Consider the following 13,836-nt stretch of genomic DNA (forward strand, 5'->3'; position numbering starts at 1 on the left):
CTTGTAGACCAGGCTGGTCTCGAACTCACAGAGATCCGCCTGCCTCTGCCTCCCAAGTGCTGGGATTAAAGGCGTGCGCCACCACCGCCCGGCTTCAAATACTCCCCCAGATTTCAACAGCTTTGTATAGCTTTGTCACTTCAACAACTTTTATGCATTGATCATGTAGCCTGTAATTTGGGGTATAGATTTTTTGTGTGTGTGTGACTCAGCATGATTCTATGGTGTGTACTAGTAGTTTAGTCTTGTTTATTTCTGAGTCTATGGTATAAATATATCACACTTTAATCATTTACCTAGTAAGGAGTACCTGGTTTACTTTCAGTTTTTAACTATTACAGAGAATACTTTAGTCAACAGTTGTATACATCGCTTATGTCAAGAAGTGCAATTTCTGGGTCATACAATATCAAATGTTCGTTTTACAGGCATGGTAGAGTGTCATGAGATGAATTAAGGCGATATCTAGATAGCTTTGAAGTAATTAGGTGGGGGAGGTGAGGATGAAGTTGCTGGTCTGTGTAACTAGGCTTGATAGCATGAATTTGTACAGTAGTCTATTTTTAGGTAACTCCTTTAGCAGATTGTGAGGTAGAGTAGAGATTGGAAAATTGTGGGATGGGAATGTAGGTTCATGGTAGAGTGCTTGCCTTGAACACACAAGGCTATGGGTTTGTTAGCAGGGTAGGGTTATGGGAAGTTCTGTTTCTTGGTGGTGACAGCCTTATATGGTTGAGCAGGCATAGCTTTGTGTATACTCTTCCTAGGCAGCAGCCGCACACAAGCCACTTCATGGTCCAGAAAACACAACAAATCTAGGCTGATTTTTTTTCCCCTTTTGCTTTAATAGAAAGCTTTTGTTAGCATAATGATTGAAGTACAAATGTGTTGGTGGTATAATATAGAATTTTAGCCATTATTTGGTTGTTTGCTGCTTGAAGAAGGTTCAGGATTATTTTTCTTCTGCTTCAATCACTGTTTAGCTTAGATTGTGCCTATTCTGTTATGTGTTCACTACTTTTTTGTTATAGCACTCTCATTATTACAACTTGAAAACTTGGTGATTATGAATTTGGGTATTCTGGAGTTAATCAAGAAACAATGTGAAAGAAAGATTGTTTCTTGTCAATTTAGGAAGTATTTTAGTAGGGCATGGTGGCACATGCCTGTTATCCCAGCACTTGGGAGGTGGGGGTAAAAGGATCAGGAGTTCAAGGTCAGCCTCAGCTACACAGCAAGTTTGAAACCAGCCTGAGATTTGTCTCAAAAACAAGTAAAAGACAGAAGGAAGTAAGGAGGGAGGGAGGGAAGGAGGAAAGAAAGAAGGAGGGAGGGTGCATGCTCTGGGCCATTGTGGATATGTTGATTAGAGGGCCTTCAAATGGAATACACTGTAGGTAAAATTTAACTCCTTACTTTAAAAAATAGAGATGTTAAATATTTCAAAACCTAATGTTAGTTGAAGGCTTGGGAGCCTACAGAAACACTTGTTTGTTCATTGATTCATTCATAGACAGCATCATGTACTGTGCAGCCCAAATCGGTCCCTTATTTTATCTAGTCTTTCTTCACGCTTCCTAGTTTTAGGGTCACAGCATGCCCCACCATGCTTGCCTCAGAAAAACACTTAGAATGCATACAGTTTCAGTTAGGCTTTAATCCAAGGGAAAAACAGTATGGGAAGTAAGCAACCTTCAAAAAAGAATTTAATAGGGAAAAAAACCATCATTGTCTTAGATTTATCTTGAGTTTACAATAAAAAAAAAGTCCTGGGCCTAGTGGGTATTCTTTTACCAGCAGACCTGGCGTCCTGAGTCTGATCCTAAGGACTTACACGGCAGAGGGAGAGAACTGACTCTGTAAGTTGTCCTCGGACCTCCACACGCGGGCTCTGGCACGTGTATGCCCCACCAGCCAAATCAATTAATGGGAATATAATTTAAAAAGCCAGATAACTAGCCAGCTAGTATTGCTAGAATAAATTAAAGACTGATAATTTTCTGGAGTTATTTTGCACTTTGAATTGGCTAAGATTTAGTTGTACCTATATAAATTTGTAGCTACTACAGAAATTGTTGGGTTGTAGGGTTTTCTAACTTCTCTTTTGGGCATAGTTATCAAATTTAATAGGTATTGAATACTACATTTAATTTTCAAATTATTTTCCAGGCTTACATTACTAATAGTAGTAATGCGCATTTTTTAAACCTAAGTATATCATGAATGAATTCATAATATGAAATATACAAAATTACTATGTTATTAGAACTCGAAGGTGAAGCTTTTGTGTAAACTTAACTTTATAAAGTTTATTTAATGTCCATGTCAAATATGAATGTTCATCAAAAAAATTCTGTACGATGTAGATGCCAGCCAAGAATTCCATTGTGGAATGTTTCTGAAAGTGACACTGTTGATAAAGAACCTGCAAGCTAGTGTTGATACGTCAGTTATTATTGAATTAAATGAAATGTTTCTAGCCCATAAGCCCTTACTTTGTAAAATGTTGTCTATAACTTAGATACACACATGTTTGAAGATAATGGAAACTAGAACTTTGAACCAAAATCTTTAGATCAAGTGATAAAACTTGAAAGTATACTACACACATTATTACATTTTACTTTATTTTGGTAAATTCTCTGAGAAACATGTCAATAACATCTTAAATTAATGTTGTGACTAAAATGAGAATTGGTAAAATTACACTCAGGTTTAAGCATTTCGCTCTAAACAAATCTTTCCCTCTAGGACCGAGGTGATGAGTTCACGTACACTGGAAGTGGTGGGAAAAATCTTGCTGGTAATAAAAGAATCGGTGCACCATCGGCTGATCAAACACTAACAAACATGAACAGGTGCTGTTCTAAAGACTGTACGATCTGGGGCTTACTGAAACTTAGATCCTATCAGGATCACTTGTCATTTCAGCTGTAGGGCAATCTTCAACTAGGAGTTACATGAAATTAAAATTCCTTTGGTCATTTTGTTAATTTTTAAGTGGCATTTCCCCCCCTTATTTGATACATGTGGTATACATGTTGAAACATGTTGACATTTCTTCCTTTGAAAGAAAGGAAGCTATATGATTTAAGTGAAATTGGAGATAAGGTGATTATAAGTCAAAAACCAAAGTGATGCTCTCCTTGACACTTTTATCTTTCCTGTCCAAGTTTGTTTTCGAGGTGACTCACTAATGTGAACTAGCCTTTTGAGAATAGGAAAGTGAAATGTCAGATAATTTAATCAGTCTGCACTCAAACACTTTTAGAATTTGTATTAATAAAGTGACTTCTTAGTTATAAAAATACATTGCAAAAAATCCACATTGCATTGATTTTAAATACTAGTGTCATTCTTACTACTACGGGATACAAATTTTCATTTCTAAATTTTATTTTATAAATGCATGCTGATGTTAACAAAATAACTGAAACCCTAGATAGCAAAGATAGCTTTATAACTTGTCATAGTAAAAATTTTGTAAACTATATAAAAGTTAAGAATTTTTATATCCTATAAAGAGTATTTTAGCATTGAGTAAAAATGATTATTTTTGCACTTTGAATATAAGGCATTGAGTTTTAAATATTGTCCCTTTACTTTCTTATTACTATGTCAAGGAAAGAATATACCAGTATTATTTCAAGACTTTATACCAGGTTACATAGAATATTGGTTTCATGTCTTGTATATTATTTCTGACAGTATGATTATTTTACTGAACTAGCAGAGGAGACACATCCGTTGTACTGGTGAAATCACAATCCTAAAATAGGAGTATAATCCTTGCTATCCTTTTCCTACAAAGAAGACAGCTCTTTAAGAATAACTTAGAAGTCAGAAATAGCCTGACATGTTTTTTTCCAGTGAACCTGCATCTTAAATTGATAATAACATTGTATGGAGGTTTTAGGAATCCAAACTTAGGTCCTCTTACTTATAAGGTGGCAGTTTACCTACTGAGCCAACTCAAATTTTAACCCTATGTGTTAGCAATGTTTTTCCTTCACCGAGGTTAGGAATATCCCAACTTGAGTAGATTGTGCTACATTTAGAACTAGATATTCATCAAAAGTTCTTATAACATCTAATATAGTCACTGATTTACCACTGTATGCTAAAGAGGATTTTCCGCCAAAACATGCTCCTTCTGCACAGTGGTTCTCCTTGTTGTGTGTAATCAATAAACCATAGCAGTCTCAGGGAACCTAATTTCTTCACTGTCAGGATTTCCCTGGCATTTTGATGCACCTGAGTTTATCCTTCTGGGAAGTCTTCAGAGAATATGCTCATGTCACACTTGCTTTTAATACCCTTTAGACTTTTCAGAATTTTTACTGTCTGGAATGTGAAAAATCTAGAAAAGCTGTTTGTTCTTGGCTGACAAATTTATTTTTCTGGATTTCTTTCTACATTATTCCAGCAATTTACCTCATTTCATCAAAAAAATTGACTTTTAAAGCAACCACTTACTTTAGTTTCCCAACATTCTCCCTTTTCTCAACAAACATTATCTTCAGCAGATTCCATGTATTTCTAGTTGTTCTCTATTATACGTGGCACAGATGTTATTACTTTCAGAAGAACCCTACAGGCTATCTGGGAACCAATCCCCTGGCTTGGGGGTGACATCAGAAAACTGATGTGTCTTCTCTGCTGGTGGGGGAAAGCATAATCCTATTGTCTGGAATAATGTGGAAAGAATCATAGGATCTAAATCATCAGGTAAGGCATAATTTACTTTTTAATTGAGCTAATGACTCAGTTATATGCTTAAAGATTGCTTGGTATAAAGACTTTGTTTTATTTTTTTTAGGGCATTGGCCCTAAACTGTGATGCTCCATTGGATGATAAAATTGGAGCAGAATCTCGGAATTGGAGAGCTGGTAAGCCAGTCAGAGTGATACGCAGTTTTAAAGGGAGGAAGATCAGCAAATATGCTCCAGAAGAAGGCAACAGATATGATGGCATTTATAAGGTGCTCTATCTGGCATGACATCTCCTTGGTCATTCTGGGGCTTTTTAAGACATGTTTACCACAAGGATCTACTCTGGGTGGGCTAGAGAAAGGATAGGCTGGTTACGATGGCATTTCTGCTCTTCCACAATGTAAATGATAGATGAAGTGAACTTTTAACTCCAAGATTTTGAAAAATGGCTTTGAAAGCTCCTAAGGCAGAGTTACAATTTGGGCCCAGGTGGCTTTCTTTCTGTTTTTTTCTTGTTTGGTACTGATGGGGCTCTAATCCATGATTTGTGCACACTGGGTGAGCGCTGCACTCTAGACCCAAGGTTTCTATATTTAGTATGTAGTCTGTATGATAAAACCATGTAAGTAGTTTGACCATTATATATCTTGGTTACTATGTATCTTTAAAATCCTTTTAATTTTAATAATTACAATAGATTTTTGAAAACAGGATACATACAATATAAAAATGTATTTGTATCCTTATATATAGAATAAAAAAATCAGCTACCACCATTTTTCTCTGCCTAATTTGCAAAATTCTGTTAATTTGTTACTGTGTTAAGTTTATAGAATTATTTCCTTATGTAAGAACTAGATTAATGGAAAATAAGCTCATAACAATGTGTTAATAATATTCTTGACTTATTTACTGTTCTTATGATAAAGCAAACATTCTGAAGTTGCATTAATTATAGCAGATTTATTTAAAACTATTAATATGATGGTGTCATGGTTAGTCTAAATTTTAAATCTCAATGTCATGTATAGGTAGTGAAATACTGGCCAGAGATTTCATCCAGCCATGGCTTCTTGGTTTGGCGTTATCTTTTAAGAAGAGATGATGTTGAGCCTGCACCTTGGACCTCAGAAGGAATAGAACGATCCAGGAGACTGTGTCTGCGATTGCAGGTTAGACCTTGGTCTGCACTGTTCATGTGCTAAAAGAATGTACAGTTATCTCTGGGCTTTTAACAGAGTATCATCATGTTACTGTGTGACTGTGCTCAGGAAAATCTGGACTTGTTAGTGAAAAGCAGAAATTTTTTTCTTTTCAAGTTTTTTTAATTCTTCTCTCATACATTGCATCTCAATCACAGATGGCCTTTCCTCCATTCCTCCCTGTGCCCTTTCCCCCAATATACATCCCTTCTTCCCCAGATCTACTCCATTTTTCAAAAACAAACAAATGAACGAACAAAAAAACCCACAAGCTTCCCAGGGATATCAACCAAACACATCAGAACAAATTACAATAAGGCTAGCACAAACCCTTATATATAGTTATATTTGGGTTTCTAATATCTCCTTCCATCCATAGTTTTGGGAGATGGGAAATTTGGCACTCCTTTTTTGTTTGAGATTGGAACTACCATTTTCATCTTGTCTATGAATATCATTTCCTGTGCTCCATGTTTTATCTCTACTTCATATGTAGTTTTTCTTTTTTTTAAATTTTCAAGACACCAACAAAGCATGTGAAAATTTTCTTCTCTTAGATCTGAAGATAAGATCAATAAATTATAAATCATTTTAACATTTCACCCTATGAAATTTAAATAAGCATTTTCTTTTTACACCCCTCATCAGTATCCAGCAGGTTACCCATCAGATAAGGAAGGGAAGAAGACAAAGGGACAGTCAAAGAAGCAGACCAAAGAAGCCACCAAGAGACCAGCTTCAGATGGTAAGTGGCGATGTGGAGCATACATGTTAATAACACATTTTCATATAGAGATGTGGAGCATACATGTTAACACATTTTCATATAGAGATGTGGAGCATACATATTAATAATACATTTTCATATAGAGAGGCTAAATTGAGGAACTCAAACAATTATAATAAAAGGATTTTGTGGGGGGTTTGGTTGTTTGTTTTCTGAGGGGACCGGTCTCTTTAATAGAGTAATAACCATATCAACAAGTATCCTGGACTCAAGGATGCTGTTCCATGTGCTCATCTTCCTTCTAAACATTGTTACAGTTTCTAAGCAGAACTGTTCAAGCCTACTGACAGAGTTTATAACTATACCTAGATGAGTGTCCAAGTGCCTCCAAAGTGCTGAAGACATCTGAGTCCACAGAAGCAGTAGAAGCCTTTCAACTCAGCCCTCAGCAGCAACGCCTGATCAGAGAAGACTGTCAGAACCAGAAGCTATGGGATGAAGTGCTTGCATCTCTTGTAGAAGGACCCGTAAGTAACTGGAGACTTTTCTCTGTCCTGCTCAGTCCGCTTAGCTGCTTATAAAAAATCATTTTGAGGCTTAATATTCTAATGGTTTGGCTGATGACTCAGGCTTTTCACTGACTAAGTCTACAATCTGTGTATTGCCACATGCCCCATGGCTGTTGACTTCTCTCACCCACCCTTCTTTTTCCCTGTATCTCTGCTTGGATTTCCCACTTGGTTCTATTCTGCTTGTTGGCCAAATCACCTTCTGTATTAACCAGTGGTAATAAAACATTCACAGCATACAGAAGGGCATCCCACATCACCGGTATAACATTTTGCTTCAATAATGATGCTCTGATATTAATAATGGAAATGGTTTTCTCAAGTCAGTCTAAACTGTATCTTACGTAGTTTTCTAATCAATTTCCGCCACCTTTCAGAACTAACAGAGTCAGTAAATTTAAACACCTGTAAATTTATTTTAAACTTCTAAGATACTGGTTTTTAATCATGAACTAATTAACTTACATCGAGGTACTCTTTTTGGGAAGAATTTTCACTTGTAAAACTTAATCAACTGAATCTAAAACTCAGCTGAAAGATTTCTATTATTATAGTTCAGAGATCACTAATAGTGTAAGTCTTAAATAGTTGTTTGATTTTCAAAACTTGTGTGTTCAGCTTTTAAGTAAGCAAACCAAGTCTTGATCCATTCAAATGTTTTTCATCTGCGATTGGAAAGGTGGCTCCATGGTTAAAAGCTTGTTCTCTCACAGAACACCCAGTCCCAGTTCCTAGCACCAGGTTGGACAGCTTACAGCCACCTATAACCTATAATTCCACCTCTGGGGGACCATTGCTCTCTCCTGGACCCTTACAAGTACCTTCCTTCACACATGCACAGATACCCCACCTCAGTACACACACAAATACACACATAATTTTAAAGATTTTCTAATCTAGTTTTTTCTTGGTTTTGTAATTATTAAATTTTAAAATGAAGCTGAGCCTAGTGGTATATTCCTTTAATCCCAGCACTCAGGAGGCAGAGGCCTTTGAGTTTAAGGCCAACCTGGTCTACAACATATCAATTTCCAGAACATCCAGGGCTACATAGAGAGACAGACCCAGAGAGACAGACCCTGTTACAGAGGAGGTGGGGGAGAGCTAACAAGGTTAATGTGTAAATTTCATAGCAAGCTGAGTTCACCAAATCAGAAGCTTCAAATGAGAGCTATTTCCTCATTTGATTTATTATATCTCCTATTTTGTTTGTTAATTTGATCTCTCGAGTGTGATGTAGTTTTATATCTTTCTTTCTAAAGTAGTATTATGGTAGCTGTGAGTGAGCTTTAAGTAAATTATATTTTGCCATCTCTTTCTAATTTTTCCCTTTGCTGTTGCGTTTATTTCCTTTTTTGCAACAGCTAAAATGTCTCATGTGTCTAAAGGGAGTAAAGGGTATCTGCACCCATCTAGCCTGGAAGGCCTCCTGTGATTGTTTTACCTTTTTTGTTGAGAACCATTATTGTATTAGAAAAGTTTATTAAATACTGTTTGGCTTTATATCAGAAATCTATGTGATTGATATCTTGGGTTAGTCTTGATAAGGTGGGGCTTAGATTTTGTTTTTTAAGTATCCTGGATATGGTGATTTTGTTCTGTGAAAGGTATTACTTGTTTTTTAGACAAGGGACTCAGCTAAAAGTCCTACTCATTTCCCTTGGGCTACACAGAATACATCAGTTGTTAATCATAACTTAGATGAACAGTTAGATTTCTTGGGGAAGATATGGCTGGTTAGTGGTAGATAACTTCAGTGAGCTCCAGATAAGGATAGGATGGGACAAAGCAGATACTACTGCAGTGAGAGAAGCCACCTGAGTGAACAGAAATGTGTGGGCATTGACGTCCTACTCTTAACAAGACCTGACATGCCTCATCCAGCTGTTATGACTTGAAGCTGGCAGTTACTCTGAACATGTAGTGACATATTCTTTAGTGTATCACATTAATGCTGTAGTGACATATTCTTTAGTGTATCACATTAATGCTTTATTTGTAACTCAGTTGATTTAATGTGAAGACATCTTTTAAAATATAACATTTATTGATGCTTTAATTTGAAGAGCTTGTAAAGTCTTCCTATTAGTGAAAAAAAGAAACCTTAAAGAGTATCTTATTATTATTATTATTATAATAAAAAACAAATGGATGATCATCTTTATGACTGTTAGAAAATCATTCTTTTCTAGTTTAATAGACAAAAACAAGCCAAGCATGGTGGTGCATAGTTTATTCTAGCACACAGGAAGCAGAGGCAGAGTCAAGCTGAAATCTGAGTTCCAGCCCAACCTGGGCTACATAGTGAGTGAGACCTTTCTCAAGAAGAAAGGAAGGAAAGGCACACACATCCAGGACAAATTGGAACTAATGATGGTTTTTGAAGATGCAGGATATCATTTGAGTACGTTTGCAATTGTACTCCATTATAAATAAATACTACCTACCCCCCTGGAAAATACAGGATTTGTAAGTTGCACTGGACACTATAGAGCTCTTTCCTAGAGCAGTTTTAGTAGAGAGACAGAGACAGAACATTGTAGCTTGTTACAGGGAAAGACCGACCAGCTAATGTATTTAATTTGCTGGAATCTGTGCAGTGGAACTTACAGAGTAAAAAGGACAGAGTACTGTTTGGCCTTGTGATGAGCTGCCTGTTTTCTCTTGTATATACAGTGATGGGCAAGTGGTACACCACATTCCTTGGGACGTGGTGTGTGGATGTGTTTCTTGGTATGCCCCTGGGGGTCAGAGGATAACTCACTTTCCACCATGTGGTTCCCAGTGGTGAATCTCAAGTTGTCAGGCTTGACATCAGGCTTGTTTCTGCTGAGCCGTCTGACTGCCTCCAGCTCCCTCATCCCTGCCCCTTTAAGTCAAAAATAGCTGCTCATGGTAGCACATTCCTGTTACCCCAGAACTCTAAAGGCGGAAGCTCCCACTATGCAGAAAGGAAGAATAGTTTGCCTCCTGCTCTGTGTTAGGAAAGGCCTCTCTCTGTTAAGCACAACGCCCAAAATAAAACAAAAGCAAACAAAATAGTTATTACCACTAAACTGGCAAGTTTTGAGGGACTTTGATAAAGTTTCCTTAGTTTCTTTCATTTAGTTAATTAATCTTAGAAAGTCACTACTTGATTTCCTAGTAGAAAGCCTGTTAAAAGTGACAAAGATTTTATGTCATCATTTAGAATTCATTAGTATATTTGAGCTGTTGATCTTTTCTTCTTTCCTCCTGTTGGGCATCATTGTAGAATTTTCTGAAAAAACTGGAACAGTCTTTCATGTGTGTGTGCTGCCAGGAGCTGGTGTATCAGCCTGTCACAACAGAGTGCTTGCACAATGTCTGTAAGGTGAGTACAGTGTCACCTTCCCTTCTAGACTGGCCACACAGTGGGTGCCACCAGTTTTAGCATATGAGTAACCATGGGCCCTTTGCTAGTTAGAAAACTTCATTTACATCTTGATGGTAAATGCAATTTAAGATTACATAATAACAGTAATTCTCATACCTATAGTTAGATGTATTCTACTGTACGTGAGCTGAGGAAGGGTTGAGTGGAGACTAAGACACCACAGTGCCACTATTTTTTCTCTGTAATAGTTGGCAAGTATTTTACACACTGTACTGCAAACTGAAAGAGCTCCATGTATTTAATAAAATGTCCTTTCTGACAGGATGTTCAGGGAAATTGAGTATTGTGCTGTCTCTCGAGGCACTTGAAGAGGAAAATCAAGCTTTGGTTAAGATGGGCTTAAAAGCTTGCCGTACCACGTGTGGTGTTGTGTGCTAATCTAACTTTAACTTTAGTTTCCTTTGTGAGATGGAAACATCTTCTACGTACATATTCATGCCTACCCGTATGTCAGTAAGCTCTGGATTTAGTACAACTGAACGTACTTCAGAGGACCTCTTGATATTTTAATTCTGTGCAGCAGAATTCTTTCAAGATTAAATAAGGTTAAGGTGTAGTGGGAAGCATCACCTCACTAGCTGAGGAAATCGAAGCACAAGCTACTTGAGTCATTTACTGGAAGTTTCACAGTCTGTTAGTAAAGCTATGACTATAGACAGTGTGGTGCTGATTCAGGCCTTCAGAACTGTTCTCTTGGAATGAACATTTTTTTTATTATTTTATTAAGAACATTACTATTGAGTCCATATGATGGTAGCTGTTTTCTCCCTCTTTTCTTGCTTTCTCCCCGTCTCCCTTCCTCCATCCCTCTCCCCTTCCCTTATGTGTATTTTCCTTTGTTTTTACCTTAGGATTGCTTACAGCGCTCCTTTAAGGCCCAGGTTTTCTCCTGCCCTGTTTGCCGGCATGATCTCGGCCAGAATTACGTCATGATTCTAAATGAGACTCTGCAGACTCTACTTGACCAGTTTTTCCCTGGCTACAGCAAAGGGCGGTGATCTGCGTGCTTCTGTGTTGTTCCAGTGGCTTTTGAACAGTATCGAGTCTAAAATGAGTGGGGGTGGTTAAAGCAATGCTGGACCATGTCTCTCATTTGGAAGCAGTTGCTCCTCTTTCCCACAGCCATCCTCCTGTGTGTGTAGTGAGAGGCCCATTCTTCACTGTCTTTTAGATATCAAAAGGTAGTTCTTCTCAGTAACAACTCATAATGAAGAGTCAAAGCCTCCACTGTAGTTGATACCCAATTTATGATTTATTTTGCAACTACCTCAGGACAGAAAAGATTTATGGGGATTTAAAAAAAAATCATTGACTAATTAGTTAAATGAGATTTTAGCTACACACTGCCTCCCAAATATTAGTTGTGCCTGTTTCTTGTAATTTGCTTTTCCAGGAAAGAAGACAGATGAGATTGTGGAATGAACACAGCTTCTGTAATATGCATAGTACTTTTTTAAATGTGTCTGTTTCCATCACAGTGTGTGTTTTACAAGAACAGGTTCACTTTTTAACTCATTTGTGATCACCATTGTGGTTTTTTTCTGGTGTTTTATGCCAATTGACTACTAATGACTAATGAGAACAATATGAATGCGTTGTTGCTGCATTAGTGTAATGTGGTGTGGTTTTGCAATGACAGAGGCGTCTGAAGCTCTAGTTGTACATGTTCATGAAAGCCACTTCTGTCTAGGCTGGCCGCTTTAGTAATTCTTACTAGTTTTCCATCTGCAGATTATGAGGCTGTGCTGACTTTTGAGAAGATTGAAATTGCTTCACATTGTGATCCTAAATTTTATATTCACTATATTCCTTAAGAGTATTCCTTAATAAATATTTTATGATCAGACAATGGCACATTGAGCTTTACTTCTTTTTTTTAATTTTTTCGAGACAGGGTTTCTCTGTGGTTTTGGAGCCTGTCCTGGAACTCCCTTTGTAGACCAGGCTGGTCTCGAACTCACAGAGATCTGCCTGCCTCTGCCTCCCAAGTGCTGGGATTACAGGCGTGCGCCACCACCGCCCGGCTGAGCTTTACTTCTTTACATTCTTCTGGCTTGTTCTGTGGAGTTTTGTAAACCAGTTTTTGGTTTTCATTGTGTCTTACTGAAACATGTTTACTTTGATTTTGGTATGAAAGCTAGAATGAAGCGGACACAGTAAGGACACATCTCACCTTTGGCTTAATTGTAAATGGGGATATTCTTCAAACGAACATCCCAACTTTTATGATATGCAACTACTAGTTGAAGATTCTCATTTGTTTTTATTTATGGGTGTACATATACTCGGTGCGTGCATGCAGTGCCCACAGAGAGCCCTTGAAACTGGAGTCAAAGATGGTCCTCAGTCACCTGGTGTGTGAGCGCTGGGAACTGAACAGCCTGTGCTCTGCCCTGCTGAGCCGCCTCTCCTTTGTTATATGCAGCTTTTTTCTGAGTATTTTGAGTGCTACTTGATATTTCAGAAAGTAGATCAAATACACAGATTTATATACACATCTGTTGTATTTATTATTGAATATTGTTATTTAATATTCAATACGAATGTTGAAAGTTTGTATTATTCACTTTTTCGTTTTTGAGACAGGGTCTCACTATGAATCCCTGGCGAGCCTGGAGCTCACTAAGTAGATCAGTTTAACCTGGAACCCTTTATTATCTGCCTGCCTCTGCCTCTTGCATGCTGGGACTTATATATATTTTTATGTAGATTAACATAATCCTTCCAATCATTAAGAGGCATGTATTATTAAACCCACCCTTGTTCCTGCAGTAGACTAGGGTAACTAAAGTCCAAATTTGTAACTTGTACTTTCTCCCGTGTAAGCTCTTACCTAAGGATAAACGGAAAATTCATTTTTGTTTTTTGATTTACTATATTCAGTTCAAAGTAAGGTTCTGGGAAACACAGTGCCGTGGTTAGTTATTAAACTTGCCAGTGGAAAGGAGTGGTGTGTGTGTGTGTGTGTGTGTGTGTGTGTGTGTCTTCTCACGTCAGTCATCAATCAAGAAGCCCCACTTGCTTGCCTTCAGACCAATGGCGGGAGGACATTTTTTCAAGTGAGATTCCTTGTTCCAAAATGACTAGCCTGTTGTCCATTTCATTGGCAAATTGAATAGCCTGTCCATCTGTCTCTTATGGAGAGTATTTTTCTCATTGTCTTTTGGTCTAGATTTTTCTGTTGGTGGGGGGCTTTAATATTTCTTGTAG

At 37.5% G+C, this 13,836-nt stretch overlaps 1 protein-coding gene across 1 annotated transcript in view; it reads left to right on the plus strand.

Annotated features, from left to right (window-relative positions):
* The window catches only part of Uhrf2 (ubiquitin like with PHD and ring finger domains 2), a 76,137-nt gene extending 63,659 nt beyond the window's left edge, over positions 1-12,478 (plus strand). The window contains exons 10-16 of the mRNA XM_005352130.2: positions 2,752-2,858; positions 4,820-4,982; positions 5,745-5,885; positions 6,564-6,660; positions 7,012-7,169; positions 10,465-10,563; positions 11,478-12,478. Coding sequence (XP_005352187.1) covers positions 2,752-2,858; positions 4,820-4,982; positions 5,745-5,885; positions 6,564-6,660; positions 7,012-7,169; positions 10,465-10,563; positions 11,478-11,624 — 912 coding nt within the window. The 3' untranslated portion in view covers positions 11,625-12,478. The remainder of the gene's footprint in view (positions 1-2,751; positions 2,859-4,819; positions 4,983-5,744; positions 5,886-6,563; positions 6,661-7,011; positions 7,170-10,464; positions 10,564-11,477) is intronic.
* The last annotated feature ends 1,358 nt before the right edge of the window (positions 12,479-13,836 follow it).

Source organism: Microtus ochrogaster, chromosome 8 (genome assembly GCF_000317375.1).
Source record: "Microtus ochrogaster isolate Prairie Vole_2 chromosome 8, MicOch1.0, whole genome shotgun sequence".
Lineage (NCBI taxonomy): Eukaryota > Metazoa > Chordata > Mammalia > Rodentia > Cricetidae > Microtus > Microtus ochrogaster.